The 20,000-nt window shown below is 40.2% G+C and overlaps 1 protein-coding gene across 1 annotated transcript in view; it reads right to left on the bottom strand.

Moving 5' to 3' along the window:
* Positions 1 to 20,000, bottom strand: part of rimbp2b (RIMS binding protein 2b) — an 89,212-nt gene that overhangs the window by 26,133 nt on the left and 43,079 nt on the right. The window contains 6 exon segments of the mRNA XM_079686393.1: positions 1,306 to 1,326; positions 1,792 to 1,842; positions 4,069 to 4,173; positions 5,575 to 5,697; positions 9,147 to 9,236; positions 16,013 to 16,096. Coding sequence (XP_079542519.1) covers positions 1,306 to 1,326; positions 1,792 to 1,842; positions 4,069 to 4,173; positions 5,575 to 5,697; positions 9,147 to 9,236; positions 16,013 to 16,096 — 474 coding nt within the window.

The raw sequence follows: 20,000 nt of genomic DNA, 5'->3' as shown, positions 1-20,000 counted from the left end.
AGAAAACTTGAATGCACAAACTAACACTGACAAACTGAACACACTTGTTTGGGCAGGTATAATGGAAATTCCAGGAGCTTTAGCATTATTTCTTAAGTTGAATGATTGATCATCGAGAATCACTTCTCAATCTCAATCTGACAACAGTCTGAACCGCAGATACTCAGGAAACTGAAGCTACCGTGGAATTTATTTCAACACTGCCCAACACACTGCCACGCCCCCTGCTGCTTCAGCGCTCTGTATGCCGCTCTGTTCAGTTCATTTCAAGCACACAGATTGCTGCTGGATATTACATGCTGTTAGAAAGCACACAACCAAAGGAATCCCTGCGTTTGTAAAATTGAATTAGTCAAATAGGAGGTATTAGTTTTAATTGCATCATACATTTCACAGCTGTATGGCAAGTTGAGTTTTTCAAAACATGCTGAATAATAGACATGCAATGCTACAACGATAAAGCATCACATTCATCACTGGCAATGTGATCCTTTGACAACAAAACAGTCGTATACACAAAGCAAAAATCTACTGTATGCAACATTACATCGATGTAATGATTAATACTTATATATTTGAAAAGAAAAACTGAAATATCTGCTATACACACTGCAGACTCTTTATTGCAATGTAATTAACCAGTTAACTAGATTTTCCACATTCATTTATTGAAGCCTGATATTTGTATTTGTTCACATCTAAAAACACACACTTGTTAACACGTGTTTGATCTTATAAAGTTAAATTTGCACACCTCAACGTGTTGATGGGCTTTGATTATGTGGGATTGAGGTCGGTCAGTGAGGCCCCAGGCATTCGTCTTTAATTGAAGTCGATCCATACTCTGAATCTTTTCATCAATTGTTAAGCGAGTGTTGCTGAATTTTTCTTTATGATCAAGTCAGAAAGACCTCCAGTTTATGCTGTCAGTCATGTTCCAGACTTTCAAAAAGCTCTCCACTTGTGAGTTTGCTTTGATGGGAAATGTGAAACAGAGCTGAGTGGGTAGTAAAGCCCAAGAAAAGAAGCAGCCCTGAATATTTCTGAAAACCAAAAAGCAAAGAGCACACATCAGATTATTTCTGAACTGATGTATGCTTTAAGTTACCTCTTCTCTTTTGAGTACCACTTGTTTATCATCAATACAAAACTTAAATAGATGGATGATTTTGTTTGTAATGTGGTGTTACATCACCATAGCTCCAGGGCTAAAGTAAACATGGGGGTGCAGTAGACCCTTATTGATTACACTGGGAAAGGTGTAAGAAAAGATCAAGTAAACAAATAAAAACAATTCTGAAATACCTGCATGCTGTCCAAGTGGTTCTGTATAAGCATAAACACACACCCATTCAGTAAAAAGAGATGTTGGAAGGAAATAAAGCACAATTACACATTTGATCACTCATACATATCTTGAAATGACTGTCTGCAATGCACTCACACACACACACATCACCTCATTACATGACTTTTAGATTGTAGATTAATTAACAGATAGATATTGGCAGACTGTGACCTTTATTCTTTACATTCTCTGCTACCGGCCTTACAAGTCAGTTTAATAATGTTGTAAAATTACATATATACACTCAGCCCAGGATTCATATCTTAAAATATGAGAAGTAAAAATATAAAAGGTTAAGGTAGAGAGGTGAATAAGAGCAGGAAATAGCTCTAGGTATACACAGGTCTGCCCCGGGGCTGACTAGTCCCTCACCCAGCAGAAACCACATAAACACACACAGTCCCCCGCCCCCCCCCCCCGCTCCAGAGAGTCCAGACGCTCACCTCTAACAGATGGACAGCGCCTTGATGTTCCTTTTTTGCCTCAACCTGAGCCTGGGAAATACAGGGTGCACTGTTTCAGTTCACTTTGACTTATATTGCAGTTAAGTTTCAGTTTAAAACACCAATGAAAAGCCCTTTACATTCATTGGTGTTCAGGGTGAAAACGGTTTGAAAGAAAGCCACCATTTATGTCGACACTTTGCGAGGCCAAGATAAAACCTTTTCCAACAGTGCCTTATATCTGAGGGTGACTGATGTAACCACGACCAACAGAAGAATTGGTGGATTTTTTTGCACCGTGTTCAACATTTTTTTTTTTTTAAAGCTTACTTAATTTTCAAAACAGTGAGTTATTCAACATAAAACAGTTTTGTGCATGCAAATAAGTGCAAATAATCAAGGAAGCATTTGAAAGTCAGTTTACTACACTTACCTGTGAGCACCACTTGCCTGAGAGCATCACAACCAAAGATCTCAAACTAGAAGTATTTACATCCAGTCATCAAATAAATATCTTATTTGGGTTTTAACAAATTATTTCATTTTCTATAAAGGCTCCTTCTCCGGCTATAACCACGGTTTTAACCCTAGCTATAAAGCTGAAACTGGCTTTTTTCTTATAAAAAGGAATAGTTGACCTTTACATTTGGAGAAGTATGCTTATTCGCTCAAGATTGACACCACTGTCATTCCTTTAAAACATAAATCTAAAACAAGCAACTGTTGAGTCAAGCCCTACACAAAGACTGCTATCGGGGGAAAAGAGTATCTGTCCAAAGTGACCAAATATCCACTTAACAGCACCATTTAACCTCACTTACATTGTATATATCATTTGTTTATTAGTACTAACAACAACAACAAAAGTTTAAAAGCAACGACTCATCCTTTTTTTGGACAGGTTATTTGCCAGGGTTTGCTTTGATTAGTTAAGAGGCAAGTAGCAGAGACTTCTGGAAGTTGCTGGTGCCAGCCAAGAAAAAGCCTGACTCATATCACGGCCAACTGTCAACATGTCAGTAAAGGTCCAGCAGCACTGCTTCCATAATCTACACGGGTAAAGCTGTCATTCTCCAGGAATACAGAGTGTTCAGGCCCCCCACTAAGAAGAACAAAGGTCATAATGAGCTTCAGACCCTTCATCTATGCGAACTGTCATAACATTGTAAATGTATTTGTGGCTTTATTAAATATTCTGCTTCAATTTAATGTGTGATCCTGGCTATTAATTATCTTTATATGATGATTAACTACTGCACATGGTTATTTAAACAATTCCAGTGTGTGTGTTTGAATGCTTGTTTAAGTTGTATCACAGAAAAATGACCTAGACAGAGTCTCCGTCGAAACAAACATAATTTCCAACAATTGTTAAATTATGTTCCATAAATAATAAATGAAGGAGGCTTGTGCATTCAAGAGGAATGAGGTTTGGGTATTATAGAACCATTGAACTGCATAGAAACACAACATAATACACGCCATTTTTCTTATGGGAACTAGAAACATCTGTTGAGAAAAACAGAGTGTTCCACATGAATATGAGAGCATCTGTGTACTTTACCATTTCATAAATCTACTTTGCAGGCAATTAATTTAGGAGAATGCAGAGAGCAGCCAGTGTCTGAAGGAAGATAAGGCAGTAATGAGCTTCTGTTAATGAGAGAAAAAAAGCTGCTGAGAACTCTGCCTGTGAAAGGCTGACTGTGAAGTTAGAGCAACACTGCAGCAACAGCAACACTGGGGCACACAAACTGTTTCTAGAGAAAGCTATGGTGACAATTCCTATCATGTTCACACTATCAGCCATCTCAGCCATTGCTGGGCTTGCGTTGACATTAGAGTCAGCTTCAGTGCACAGAGGAGGAAGCCCGACCATCAAATGGCCTGGGCCAGCATTTTTCCTTTAAGCAAGCCTCTAAAAAGTGTCATATCTACTTTGGGTTTTGAATGTCTGATTTGCTTGCTCGTAACAAACAAGAGGAGTGCTTCTCAAATGTTGAGCACTCAGGGTTTGGAGAGTGATAGACAGCTGAAGGGTGGGGATAAGAGGATGCACTGGGAGAGCTCTCGTGGTGAAAATGTTGAGAGAGGTGAGTGCTACAGCCTATAGGGAGTTTCTCTCTTTGCTCTGCTCTTCATAATACAGCCTTTGAGTTGACTTTCACCTTTGTTGGACTGTACCGCAGCTCAACAAAAAGCTCTTTGACTTGTGACCCAAACAAGAAAGCCCAAACCTCTGGTGCTGTGAGTGATTAGTAACCTGAGCTCCCTTACCTTCTGAAGAACTTCAATCTCCTGCTGCTTTGCATTGAGTACAGCCAAGGCCTGCTCATGCTCCAACTCTAGCTGCTGCCTCCGCTCTGCAGCCTCGCGCATATGCTGTCCGCAGGGGGTGCAGGGGTGGAGAGCCAGGAGGGGGGGGTTTAGAGGAGGGGGGGGGTTTAGAGGAGGGGGGGGGGGGGGTAGAGAGGGCTGCTGTTAGTGGAACTAAAAAATCCAACAACACTGACCCAACACAAAATGCATCTCAAGTCTTCAACTCCACAATAAGAGACAACACAGGTGTTACACACACATCACACATACAGAGGCTGTTAACAGTGTAGTGACCTTTAAACCCTCAAAAACAAGGAAAGACATAAACTATGCCACAGCAAGTGTCACGTGAGGACAGTTTATGTTCCATGATCTGCGAGAGAGAGATCTTTTTTTGCACGAAAGGTGCCTATAGACGAGGACTAGAAATGCTTTGCTGTGTGAACAAAAAAAACATACATCAATCCACAGTCAGGTTTGCTGCCCCCTTTAGGTAACACGATACCTGTGACAAGTCAGGTTACTGTTTTAAAAGCTGTCCTCAGCGATGTGGTCTTCACATTGTCAATACAGGGTTTCACGTTACATGAAAAGGGTGAGCAAACTCCGTAGCGTGCTCGTACTCGTCTGTGGTCATCCAGGACAACAAAAGAAGCCATACAATACAAGGACTGAATGCTAGGCTCTTCATAACACAATTTGCCTGTGTCATCCAGTGTCATCACTGCTCCCACTACTATGTGAATACATTGTGACATTGTCAGGTGAGAAAAGCAAATGACATTTTCATGCCACTATAAATTAAGGTTTAAGATAGGTAATGTCATCAAACTTGTGGGTGACATTCTCATCATGAAGGGTGACCCAGTCTCCCTTTATCTCCTTTTACAACCCCTCCCGTCATCATACAGCCAAACTCCTTGTCCTGCCTCATGCAAAAAAAAATCACATTCAACGGTGCTGTGGTCATATAGCCAGGTGACCATTCGTATGTCTTGTATGCAGCACACGGATAAAGTGACAGATAAGCACAGCCACTGAGGTGGACAAAAGCATTCAGAATGGGATTGAATAGGACTACTCCCTAACAGATGGACGTAGCAGTGATACCTTATAAATCTAGCAGGGGGAGAAGGGGAGGTGGGGAGGGAGAGTAGGACGACATGAAAGGGTGGAATAGGAAAGGAAAGGCGGGGGGGCGGACTGCTCCAAGCTTCTACTCTTTCAGAACTCCTGGTCAGACATCCCAACACGACACTGGAAGGCAACAGAGATGTCAGGAACATTAGACAGTAAAGCGGAAGGTAACCAGATGGAGGCAGAGTAGATCAGGTAGGAGAAGAGGTACGGGCAAAAGGGTTAGGCTCCATTAAAGAAAAACCTGAATAAGAATCCCGGGATGAACGGAGAACCAGAACTAAGAGATGGTGCGGTCAGGTCTACCCTTGGAGCTGGCTTTCTCACCTTGAGCACCTGCTCTAGGTTCTCCAGTTTGCCTTGGAGCTGGTTCCTCTCCCACAGGGCTAAATCTCTCTCCTGCGTCACAGAACCAAGGGTCTCTTTGAGCTGGGCATACTCAGACTTCACCTGTGCAGACAGAACAAGCAAGGAGCAGAGACACTGAGTTTGAGAGTGTAGCTGTACCGTTTACGCTGATTTTAGCCTTTTAAGGAATACTCGCAGGTTCATGCTTTTCTTTGTAGATATAGGAGAGGTCTTTCTCCTGTTCCATTCCTGCTTATCCCGTTTTCTTTTACAAAACTAGCATTTAATAGATTTGAATCTGGAAATGGTCAGATATTGGATTCGCATTTCAACAGCGAATAGAATGCAGAAATCGATGGACAATGTTTGCATTTACTCCTCTCCATTCTTGGAAACACCAACATTTATAAATCGTGAACAGGCTTTTACTGCATGGACTATTTAAAAAGGTACCCTGTGGAGTTTTCTTCTAAATAATTTTTGTTTCAAGTCTGAATGTAAACACTGTGTACATCCTTTAGGATAACACCTTTTTGCATGACTCTCTTCCCACATAAAACCTTTGCACCTGAACCCGCCATGTTTACATCCATTCATTAAATCAGCATAGGAGTGTGAAACCATGAGCAGGAATCTGTACTTCTTCTCCCATGTACTCAAAATAGGGGTCTGATTGTCAAACATTGTAACTAGTGGTGATAAATGGCACAGGGTACCTTTAAAGGTGTCTCAAAAAAAAACGTTGACCATTACCTAAACATACCATGTTGGCAATGATAAACCCATATCAACAGCTTGACATCACACGTCATTGCAGACTATAATAAGTGTATTCACAACAGGGTGGTGGTAGGCAAAAGCCAATGTAGCAAGTGCTGATTAACACTAAGGAACTAAAGATAGAGGGGTGTTACAGAGTCATCCTTTCGAATAATTAAATACTAATTATATTGTGGTTTATATAACACCATAAGGCAACAAGCAGGTTTTTTCTATTATTAAATAGCTGTAAAAAAAATGTAGGTAGATTGAGACTCAACAACAAGCACTATCGCAGTGGCTCATTAACAGTTTGACAATTTTTCTTACACCCTTCAGGATAATCCAATTCAAAAACACAACTGCTCCGAACTGAATAGAAAATCAGAACCAGGGCTGTTTCATAAAATATGAACAAAAACTGAATACAATACGCTACCAAGACGAACTGTTGGAATGAATTCGATTGAACCGCTGTTCCTATTTTCGTGGTCGTCACTTTTGATTTGAAGCACTTTGCTGTAAAGAACAATTTGCTTTCATGCCACTAAAGCGTTCATAGCATTTAAAACAGACAGAAACTGTTGTAACCTGACGTGGGGAATGTCTGGTTTCGGTGATAAAAGCCTTTCAATATTATAATAATGCAACAGTAACACCATTCACTGACTCCCACGGCTGTAGACCAAAAACATTCATAAATTATTCAATCTTTATTGTTAACCAAGCACCAAGCATTCAATTGACTGAAACAATTGCACATTAAATTAAAAATATATAGCACTTCAACACGTATGAGGTCTGCGTTGCCATTATGAACAATATACAAAATGTGACTCTTTCTATGTCTACATATTCTCTATAATCTATCTCCCACACAGTTGTATTGTTACTTAAGAGGCAGGATTTTTCAATCAGCTTTTTAAAGGCCCTTAATCGTCAGCAAGATGACTGGTTCCTGCAGCTGTAATGTGGCAAAGCCGCTTCCACAGAGCAGCCATGAATGACTAATGATTCCTTGAGGAGGGAGTTTCAACAAACACCAGCAAAGCAAAACACAAACAGAAAGCAGTGAGTCTGCCTCTGAAGAGCCCGCCTCCTCACAGCAAAAACTATCCGCATGGATAGGAGCGCCTGTCAGAACTAATGTAGACGGATCGAACGACACTGTATTGGATTCAGCAGAAACAGGTCAATAGTCTATTATGGATTGAGGGCGGTGCCGCTTGTAGCCCCTCCCACTTCATTCAGAGACGATAGGGATCAGAACACGGGGATGTAAGTGAGGGTTAGTATCCGCACCGCCCTGCAGAAAGCGGCTCTCATATCCGTCAGTGTGATAACATTTCAGGCTAGATGCTCCAGGAGCCGCCCTGGTCCTGATAACACGTCAATACACCAGCATCCCACCCTTCTCCACCCCAACAGCAACTACCTGCCAATCAGCTCCGTTAGGAAAATTGCCTTCCTGTCCATAGAGGGAGGCGTGGTGCTCTTTGTTTGTTGATCTGCTCTCACTTTGTGTTATCAGCTCTGAAGGCTTTTGAGGTCCGGGGGCTAAGAAGAAGGTGAAGGTGTTTTAATAGAATAGGAGGCTTGTTGCTTTCATTTACATGCTTATAATTGGAAATATGGCTCAATCTATGTAGAATCCTAAGGCGGTTTTGGCTTACAGTGTGACCCAGAAAGCATCAGACATCATCTGATAGAGTCTTAACGTAAATACCCCAGAGGTCGTGTCCTATGAAGGATTGATACCGAGTGCAGTCATGTCAGCAGCTCTGTGGGGCTTGTGCGCAAAACTGAGAGCATGCAAACATGGTGATGTTTTTCTATGTAAAATGTGTACCCCCTTTGTTTAGCGTCTTAGCATGCTATTGCTAATTAGCACCAAACACAAATTGCAGCTAGGGCTGATAGGAGTGTCATTCGTTTCGCAAGTATTTATGAAAAAGAAGTCAACTTTGACCCGATAGTGGCGCTATATGAAATGAATTAAGGGATAAACAAAACTGTCGGATTTAATCTTCAATGCAATATGAATGCCTTTACCACAATGGTTGGCATCTGTCTAATAGCTGTCACTACAGTACATGTCGCTCAAAATCTCTTTGCTGTGCTTAAGGAGTATTTAGAAATCATTAGTATCCTCCCCTGGGAACCATGAATGTCTGTACCAAAACAAATAGGGCGTGCGCTGAACTGAAGGTGAGCTGAACATGAAAGACAAATAAATAGCTCATACACTGCAAGGCTCTGATGGATTCTGATGGACACACACACACACACACACACACACACACACACACACACACACACACACACACACACACACACACACACACACACACACACACACACACACACACACACACACACACACACACACACACACACACACACACACACACACACACACACACACACACACACACACACACACACACACACACACACACTCTGCATGTGCAGTTGTGATGGGATAATGATACCTACTCTAGGTGCAATTCAAGCTAAAGTCCTGAAGTCTGAATGATTTTGTTTTGTTTTACAAACATACACAAAAACGTATTCAATAGTTTTTTATGTACAGTAGTAGGTATATAGGCAGATATATTTCACTAACGTAAAAACAATCGTCCTCTATCGCGCCATACTGCCAGGATAGTGAAACATGTTTTCCGTCAGATCAAAGGAGCTATATATGCTAAAAATCATTATGAGTGTAACTGGAGACGCTCCAAGATATACATCGTCAAACATTTCAAAACCGAGACCTTTTCATCTCTTACCTTCTCATACTCAGATGTCTTGTTGCTACTGTTGAACAAATGGAGGTTCAAGTGTTTGTTCTCATGGAGGAAATCTTGAAGCTCATTCTCCTAGAAAAAAGAGGCATAAAGAAAACAAACAGTGTTTAGAAACCAAGAAGTCCCCATTAGATTGGACCAGAGCGCAGCACTCAGACCCAGCATGATGTTAGCAATAGTCCATGCATAATGTATCTTAGGAGACTGCTCAATGTTCTCTATGTTGTCGAAGCCGCCATTTAAGCCACAGTGAAACGATAATAAGTGTTAAAAATGTAATACAACTTGATTGTATCTTGATGTATTTAACATGCTGGAATAGTTGCAACAGGAAACCATGAAAAGGTTTGTCTTGAAGCTCTCAGTTAGTGGATGAAAACCAAAGAGCTTCCTTTCACCACACTGAGGGTAAAAATAAAATCCCTAGTAAAAGTAAAACTGAATTACATTCAATCAACAGTCGTGAGGCGTACTGTGGATGCAATTTGCAGTGTCAACTGGAGAGTTCTCTGAGATGTGCAATCCACTGCAGCTACAGCAGCATGTAGGCCATGTGTTGTTCTTGTCAGGAGCTAAGAAACCTACTGGCTCATGCATGATACATTTACTGTAAATACAGTGCTCCTAATGGCTAGTGATGGTGAGCCTGCTCCTTCCCCCTCATGTTTTAGTTATGAGGAATGTTTCAGAGGGAGAATGGATACAGCACAGAGTAAAGATTTAGAAAAGAAATGTATGCAAGGGAACACATGTTAACAGAAAATGTTGTGGTGATGTTTATAAAACATTTTAAAATGAGCATGTTTGCTAAATGCACACAAAACAATCAGGTGCTTGTCAGGGCTATAAGTATTTCTCACAGAATACATTAGTCACAGGGGTAAATCATACATGAAATGATGGGTGATTTACATTATCTGCTTCCTTTTTAAGATCCTGTCACTGGGACACTGGAGTATGACAGAGTCATGGTAAATGTCCTTTGCTTTTGCTACTATGATAAGTCCTAATTTCTGCTGTGAGAAAATATATTTTTGTTAGTAATAAACTCAGCTCTATATGTTGACTGATGATCACTATATATAAATAGTATAATAAGCGTGGAAAATCACATTCAACACAACACAAAATGCCAAGGTAGAGCCCTGTCACTCTCAAGGTTTCTCTGTGGAAGAAAATACTCACTTTAAATGGTATAATTTAATGCCTTTCATTTTTGTATAGCACTTTGAATTGCCTTGTGTTGAAAGGGGCTCTATAAATAAACTTCCCTTTCCTTGCCTTTCCAAGAAGACTGGAACTAGCAACTGAGAGGTAAACTGGTCAGGAAAATGTTAACTGAAGGTAAAAAAAGAGAGAAGTAGGGTCAGCTATATTGAGCTCTATACTGAATTATAGGGTGTTATAACCAAACATTAGATAGTTATTACAACATTCTGACAATACTTTATGGGAATGTATGACTACAAACAGAATTACAAAGGAGTGTTGATCTAAATCAATATTATATAAGTTACTTATACATCCATTATACTGTACTATCAGGGCAGTTACAGATATTATATAAAATACTGGCTTTTGCTCAAACAAAATGTGTAATCAAGAAATATTTAGTGGTTGAAAACAATTACAGAAATATGTTTTAAATAATGCATAATATCTAGCTATAATGAACATATCCATACAATTTAAAGCATTTATTCCACCACTCACTACTTCTAATACTAATATCAATAATAATGCTCAATTTGTATGTAGACATGAACTGCATGAGCACAAATTCAGTAATCACATATGCACGCTATAGAGGAGAGAACTGTCAAGGACAAGCAGAGATAAGTAAACAACAGCCTGGAGAAAGTACCACATGAGATCAGCTGCATTTTCCATTCATTTCATTTCTGTCACGTCCCCAAAAAATTATTGGCATTTCAACCTGCATCAATTGTGTCCAGTCAATTTTAATGCTTCCAGTACAAGCACTAGATTGCATTGGCATTCCTATTCATATCCATCGATCCTTCAATTCGAAGCTAATGTGGGCTGGCTAAGCCTCCAGGTGTTCATTCTGAAGGACACACAGCAACAGAAAACAATCCAGAGAGCTAACATTACTCTGTAGACACACTGAGAAGAGGACAGCGGACTGAAATACTTGTGAAATTAAAGCCTGTTGTTGATTGAAGCATTTAAATGATCCGCCAATTATCTCATATAAAACCTTTTTTTTGGAATTTGGGCGAGTCGGCACACATGTAGTAATGCAAAACCAAATTGTCTTGAACACAGAGACTCAGCTGTTTCTTTGTCCTGTACTGTCGACGTGTTAACGCTTTAAAGAGATCAGTATACGTCATAATCCCTTGGCAGGACCCATTTTTATGGAGAGCCTGTGAGCCCAGCGAGGGAGAGAATCCCATGCAGAATAAATTGTGGCCTACATTGAGCTGCCTCCAACATTATTCAGATGAGGTTTTCTGCTGAGGTGCGATTAACCATTTGAGACTTGCTTTGAATACTAACACAAATGTACAAAGAAAATGTACGCACCCTAGATTCAGTTTGATTAATGAGCTGTAATGCTTTAGAGACTGGGAAATAGTACAAAAAGAAAAACTCCGTCATATGAACAGAAAGTGTAACTGATAAGAAATAGGACGTCATTGACCAACATACATGTGGTTTAGTGGAGTTGACTATATGCAATCTGTAAAAACAAATCAACAAAAAAAGGTAATAAAACACATGATTGTTTAGAGATAAACAGGAAAGTGTGATAGATGTTTTAGATGGATGGATATATAATACACCGTAATATGTATAGGCCTGGGGTGTGTCTGAGCAGTGCAGAGGCAGTTGTGTGTTTAGCCCAGACATGATCTGACTCAGCCTGTTGTGTTAGAGCTGTGTGTTTAATTTTGACAAGCCTGACAGATGAATCAACTCCGCCATTTAACACCGGAGCAAAGCAAACATTTCATCCACTTACCCCCTGCTCTGTAGACTCAGCGCAAGCAGCATCATTTGCTCTGGTGCAGCATAGACAACCGCCATGATCACAAGCGGTGGTAACATGGACAATATTTCTTTAACCAAATTGAAATATTTGTGTTTGGAAATTAACTGTTTACATGGAAGCTGAATTAAGTGATCCCATAACATTTGCCTTTCCATGTACCAAAGCATTTATCAGAATGTAACAATTTGCCTTGCACAATGTGAATCGGCCTACTGTAAAGTGCTTCATCTGCTGTAAATACATCAGAAGAAGAAGTGTTTTTTTTTGTTTATCGGGACAATTCAATTCATTCATTGATTATTGATGGAGTATAGAAGCATACGAAGTGGATCTGCCTGTTAATAGATGGATTAATACAACTTTCAAGATGGACCCACATTGTGTCCTGGGAGCAATATTTGCTTTCTTGCAGTTCTTTCTAATTAAGCAGCAATCTCAGCAGCACACACTTCTCCTGCAGTCTTTAAACAGGGGAGAGTGCCCTGGACTCCACCGGCGCAGCTGGAGCCGGAGATGATCTTTATAATTATGCACAGGATTTTTGTCTAAAAACATAGCCACAAATCTTGAAAATTGTTGTCATTAATCGGACTACATTAAGTATGGTAAGGCTACAGCACAGGAAACACACTTTTAACAGCAGCAAAAACATATAAAATGCATTGTTATAGCAATTGTATACTGTCTGTTTCTAAAATTGAATTTTGTGGGTCGAAAACCTTAACTTATACAATTGTGGAAATGTGAAGATGCCAAAAATGTGATTCGACTGTTTCCGGATGCACTGTCGAACTGTATTGACTCCCGCTGCATTGTGTAATGTAAAAGTACATACTGCATTTCCCTTACACTGGACTTGTGGTCCTCTGTATATCGTTTAAGCTTAAGTGCCCCTTAAGCACTGTCCTCCATGGTGTACACATCAATAAAACGACTCACAAACATCCAGTTCAAGGCCATTTCGAAGAGTTGCAGCATATTGATAGCGTGCAATCTGATTTAACCGCACTGTGCAAAAAGCAAAACTAAAAAAACATGTAGAAAAAAGGAGACATCTTGAAATTGATTTCTGACATTTGTGTTTTGCATGCCATGTGTCCAAGTACTAAGAGCTGCCAATCTCGCCTTTGACAGAAGGTGTTGTTGCTTACCACAGCTCCTCATGAAAGTTAAGCCGACAATGATGGAAAGCATTTCCACGGTTACCGATCTCAACTTGAGAGCACAGCTCCACAGTCCAGACTGAGGACCTGTTGAGTCTGCCTGCTGACTGCCTCAGTGGTAATCTTCGATTAGTACCGATACAAATTTGAGCTACGCTGGCATAGTAGATGCTTGTCACCATGGTAACAGGCATATAATGCAAGGAGAGCAAACTCCTCTGATGGTCTGTAAATGTAAACCAAACACACAGGAAGGTGGAAGTGCCAGAATGCAATGCCAGTGTTTACCGTCACTCACACACTCAGTGTACACTTGACGTATGAATTCTCAATGAGGAGACATTTAATTAATAGCTAGAAGTTTAAAAGCTTGGCGAGAAAATGACCTTATATATTCCTGAATATGCTTTCGTTGTTAACCTAATATACTATTAAAATCCACCATCAGAGTTATCGCTAACATCTGAACCTAATTCTGTACGTGCAAGCTTAAGTATTACCTGAGAAGGAGAACAACTGAGGAGAGACTAAGAGACCCAAACAGGGAGTGACATTGCTGTCAACCCGCCATCCCCTCACAACAGTGTACGTTGGTCTAGTCTGTGTTTGCGTCTCTGTTCTGGAAGCTCAGTGCAGGAGGAGACAGAGCTGTGCTGCAGTCTGTGGAGACCAGCCTGCCATTTCTGCACGCCATTTGGGGACACGTTGTCCTTTGGGAAGCTTACCCCGGACTCAGCAGGCTGACAATGGGCAAGGAGGGAAGTGCTGCTGTGGGCAGGGAACGTTAGAGGAGGGCAACTAAGAAAGAAAGTCCTAATGGAGTGTTTATTTAGGGCAGAGAGCCACACACAAAGACAGCTCATCTTAAGAAGAGGGCTTGGGGGCATGAGGGAATGAATTCAAATAGTCTAGGACCAAACAGTGCCATTTAAATGACTGTTGAATCTCTCCAGCTCCTGCCTTTCAGAGGAAAAAACTCACTCCAGGCCATCTACTCTTTGCCTGCTTCTGCTCCTACAGGTTACACACACATGTACTTTATAGGCTGACTTCAACTTTCACGAAGCAGCTTTTATAACAGTTACACAACTCCCTGTATTGTTTTTCTTTTTCTCCAAACTCCTAAACCACAGAGTGTAGGCTGACAAATGTCTACACTTACATATTCACTAAAACTGGAGTGAATTTAACTGAAATGTAACTCAGCATTTTGCTGCACAGCCCATTGGGAGCCCACTTTGAGAACAACTGCTGGAAAATCAAAGCAGTGAGATGTCACTTTCTCTCAGAATGAACTCTAACAATAGCTAGCTCTTTATTTCAATAGAACATGATTAGTTATTCTACTTAGTGGGGCTCCTGTTACTATAATTGTAAAACCCCTCAGACGAGAACCATCCTATAAACTTTATTTGTGCTGTGATATATAGCTCTGATATATTCTTGCTGGTATAGCCGGAGAGATCCTTCTTATTTAAGGAAACCCACTACAATAACGACAACATAGCAAGGTAAAAGATTGCCATGGCTGGTTAACGGTAACTTTAGTGTTTAGTTAGCCTTTCTTTAACTGCAAATCCTCTTTAGCACCACATACAAATACAAGTTGAATACACACAGTTGTCTGCAACCTAGATAATTTCAGACAAATCCAAACTCTTCTGTACACAACGTCAACTGCCGGTCTTAAGCCCTTTACTCCAGTCTATCAGCTTCCTGTCTTCTGATTCTTCTTCATTGTCATAGTTGTGTATTACTATCATATATGGGACTTTATTGCATAAACAATACATGGAATCCACTTTATCAAATCATTACTCTACAGCAGAACTGGAGGTCAAAAACTCCACAAGGGGCCTAGTGTAAAGCTTATTTCCCTTTTATATTGTGCACATATTTGTTAATATATTTGCAAAATCAACAAACTTGATATGACAACCAGTCAGTTGGCTGAATGATCTTAGCAATAGTCAAGTCAGTTCAAAAGTTTAGTAAGCCAATATGTCAAGATGAGATGAGAATGTCCTCTTATTTCAGCTGGTTCTCGCCACCTTTTTTTTTTTTTTTCGTTCTCTTTGTCTTTAGTCCTCAGTGAAGGCCACTCTAGCCGACAGAATGACACTTCTGGGCCACTGTGAGAAAACGTCCTGCAAAGGGCATCAAACGCCATACAAAAAATACAAGACATGTGTTACATATCTCTGACCTTAAACAGCGGTGACCATTACTTGAAAACACACATGGTGATGATGTGTAATGTTGCAGCAGGGTTGTAAAGAGCGCATTGAGCTAATGGGTGCAAAAATGCAAGAAACAAATGGCCACAGCATGAGGATCATTGTATACATCGTATAGTGCTATACGCTGCCTCTCTTCTGTGTTTGTGTACTGAAACGCTCACTGCTAAAGTGTATCTCATGGTCAAATGCATTTTCCCATGCTAACAAAACCCAACCCACAGGTACTGCAACTCGCCGTTAACTGCTCCCATTTTTCAATTCCAGTCCTGGCCGCCTGAGAAACAAGCTATCATTACAGGACCCCGCCACTCTTTTGCTATGGGGACGTTTGTTGTGTGATAATAGCGGGCAAAGCTCTCAGGTACAAATCAATTTTAGCCTCAGTCCTATTGCTCAGAGGCCGGCGTATATTTTTGGAGCACTTACCAAAGTCTGGCATGTTTGATTCTTTTTCTTCACCTCCGCCTCAAGTGCTTCACACTCCTTCCTTCTGGTGCCGATCTCAGTCTCCTGGGGAGGGAGAAAAAAGCAGAGGACAGCTACTGAGGTTTGTCAGGAACAGAAGCTTCCTAAGAGAACTCAGTGTGGAACTAGGGAGCAGGAACATTTCATTATTCAGCAGTGTTTAGGTGTGTGAGTGTATGTGTGTGCGTTCCTGCGTATATGTAGGTGTATGTGCAACAGAGACACAAAGAGATTATCTGGGATTATCCGATTGATCTGACAAAATGTTTTTCTGCAGGAAAAAAAAGTTGGAGGTTGGAATGATGATGATGCTGAGGATGCAAAATAGGGTGTACTCTAAGAATAATGTGATAAAAAGGATAACATACAAGTTCAAAGTTGTTGTAAATGAATAGGTTTCTGTTTTCTGTATTTTGGTTGATTAAAAACTTAGGAAATGTTTTCGTTTTTCCAGAAGACATCACTTATTTGTCACAGTAGAATAAGCACAGGTGTAACTAATAACCTTAACGATGGCTCTGTTAGATTTAAGGGTCCCAGTAGGCAGGCGTGCACACAGGCCCCTAATTAATGTCATTAATTACAGCTGTGCTTTTTCGGCACGTGTGCTAGGTATATCTTATTTCTTTTCATTTAAAATCTGTTCTTCTCTTGCACACCATCGCTAAATATGGCATGATCATGTTTTTCGCCTGTCTTCCCGAGGATTTTTTTTGAGAATATATATTTTTGTTTGTTTGAATAAATGAGTCTGGAACTGTTTGACAGAAATTAACATTAATGACATGATCAAAATTCAACTTTTGCCAAATTCAGAGGTTATAAAAGTGTATTTCTTTGAAAAATGTATATTCTGTTTTCAAATAAATAAAAGTAAATAAACTGAAACTAAATGATTTATACATATTTGTACAGATCCTGTGGATTGCATTCTTTCAGTCTGTATTCATAAAAGGTTCAACAAGTATCGATCTAACTCGCAATATTCCCTCATGATGTTTTTAAATGCCTGACATGTGTCCATAAAGCAGCCTTTTAACTGAGCTGACAGCTGAATTACAATAAAAAGAAGTTGAGTTTTCTTCACAATGTGTGATTAAAGCCAATAAATGACTTAAGTCTGCAACAATTTCCACAGAGGACCATTTGTTTAGTCTGTCAGCAAGATTTAGAGAGTTCATCCACACAGGCTCCTCAGTAGGAAGACAGCTAGACGTGGGATTTCCTCATCAAAGCTGCCTGTGTGTTCTGCCTTATTGTGGAAATGCCACATATTTTGTCACTCCACTTCAATCAGGAGGTGAATTCTTTCTGGTATTCAACAATGAAGGATATACCTATCTGAATAGAGAACAGACACCTTCTTTATGGGCATGTCTTCAATGCATAGCCAACTATTGCACTGCTCTTACAGTACAAAGTACACAAAAGTGTTACATCACCAACAAGATCCTCTATTTATCAGCGGACTGAGCGCTCCATCAGTGTACGAAGAACAGCCTTGCTATGGATGGGAGTGAAAGTGCAGCTGGATGTTCTAAGATTAGCGTATAGAATTAAACAGGATTTTATCTGTGTCAGTGTGAGCTACGAGTGTGCACAAACACACACACACACCCTCATGGCACCACGTGTCTCTGAGCAAGTCTAAAATAAGCACCAGCGGAGCCACCAGGAGCCCACAGCACACAATATGTGCTGCATGTTGGAATGCATGAACGTGCACTTCATCACAGAAACACTCACAGCTCGGTTTAATTTTGAATATATATTGGAATCCATTCAAGTGGAAGACTTCAGCCGGTTCCCCTCTTGACCCGAGTGCCGACAATATCCAATAGGACAGTTAGCAATAAGGCCAGTGAGCAGGACAAACGGAAGGAAATTGAACAAGCTTTGACCTTTTTGAGATCTGTAACCTTGTGGTGTTCCACCCCAGGCAGCTGACAGTTGTATGATTACATCTGTAAAGCCTTATCTGTTGTATCTGTTCCACCAGTGATCCTGCTCAACTGTATGTATGTGTTAGCACGCCTTCTAGTATTTCTATCCTGCTGCGTTAAAAACACTCAGATGGAAAAACAAATTGTGAAAAAAACTGTCCTGTCATGACATAACAGATGTCATGATTAAATACCCAATTAAGATTTCAGATACATATCTAGTTGTGGTTTTAGAATTAAAATAATGTGTAGTGGTCTTTTCAAATGTTTGTTCTTAGGGTAGTTAGGGTAAGAGTTTGCATTAAGTATGATGTGAATACATTTAGGTTTAAACTGCAATAATGTGGTGTCCTTAACTTCTTGGGAAAACTGTTCAACCAATAGTTGCAGTAGACAATTAGTGTGGTGTGGTCATTATCTGTCCTAAAAATGGGAAACCACTGCTGATGTTTCAGATCGTTCTTCATAGTTTTTCAGGTGGGGGAGTTTGTAACTGCAGTTTCTATAGAATCCTTAATTCCTGAAACCCCACAGTTCTGGCAAACTAAAAGTCAACAAAACAACATGCAAAGAAGATTGGCGCAATAAAAATGATGAGAAGATAAAAAAAAAAAAAGAGGAATAGAAAAGTTCCAAAAACATTTCTTATCGACATTGACTAATGATTTCCTTTGAGTGAATCACAGAGCCTCCGCAGACAGCTTGCCATCTCCCATGTGGGCTGGTATCTAATGTGTGCAGTCCTTAGAACCAGACGGCTACAACACACAATGGATTTTTTACACAGACTTGCAGACACACACAAATACACAGCTCTCAGGCTCGCTGAAGCCTATTTGTTTGGAGCACATTTGCCAATGTTCAATTAAAAATCCCTCTGATAAAAGATTCAAATGGCTGCCATTGTGATTAATGAGCTCCTGTATAAGTGAAGAGGCGTTTACTGCACAGCAGATGAAGACAGATGAGAAAGACCATCCCCTTAGGCTGGATCTAGCATTCGTGCCTCAATGGCAATAATGCAAATGCATGCACAAGAGAGGTGCATGCACACAGCCATCTTTACCTCCATGTATCTTGTGTGCTACTGTATACGCAGCAGGAATTTCATTCTGTCATTAAGAGCAGGACATTGTTAGAAATCAATTTATTTACAGCTTAGTTTAAGGTGTCTTGGTAGTGTGGTTTTAGTTCATAGCCAGATTCAGACTGATCAAGTAGTAACATCATCTGAAAATATTCGATGATTATTCAAGGAGCCTGTGAAGGACCAGGGTACTCAAAAATCAGGAATGCAGGTTGAGGTGCAAAAATAAGGATTTTTTTTACCGAATTTATGTACAATTTTAGGATGGGTAATCAAATTAATTAGGTTTAAACAAAAAGGTGTAGATGAAAAAAGACACAATCTAGCATTTAAGGGATAAACAAAGGATCACAAAAATGGGTGACATCTTGTGTGCTCTTCTGCCCAAGAGCAGCTCACATACCCCCTTCTCATCTCCACACTGCAGGAACTTATAGCCCTACTGGCCAGTCCATTGTCGCATGCAGGGGGAAGAAGCTCTAAAAAAGGGGTGGCTTAAATGGCGTGGCCTCTTTAAACACCCCTCAGGGTTTGAAAGGACTGGCGTAGTCCAATTAGCTGACACATCTATAAAGGCAGGTGTTTTCGATCAGCTCAGCCTTTTGCCAGGAGCAAGGTGAGCTGTAAAACACTGACAATTGGATTACACACAACACAATTAAGATCATTGATTAATAATCATTTAGCAAGCAATGATACCAACATTTTTGGGGGTTTTAAGCTATAACATATGAGGATGTGCTGAGTTTGTATATAATTAAAAAGGGAATTTAAGAGAGTTTTAGGATGTTTGATGATTTTGGGCTTTGGAAACATCCATACACCTTTTTTTATTTCTTGAAATTCTACTGAATAAAGCCAAATAAATAAACACATTTACCAATAATACAAAATAATCATTACATGCCGCCCTACACAT

This window comes from Notothenia rossii, assembly GCF_949606895.1.
Source record: "Notothenia rossii genome assembly, chromosome: 6".
In the NCBI taxonomy this organism is placed as follows: domain Eukaryota; kingdom Metazoa; phylum Chordata; class Actinopteri; order Perciformes; family Nototheniidae; genus Notothenia; species Notothenia rossii.
This window is presented reverse-complemented; position numbering and strand designations above follow the sequence as displayed.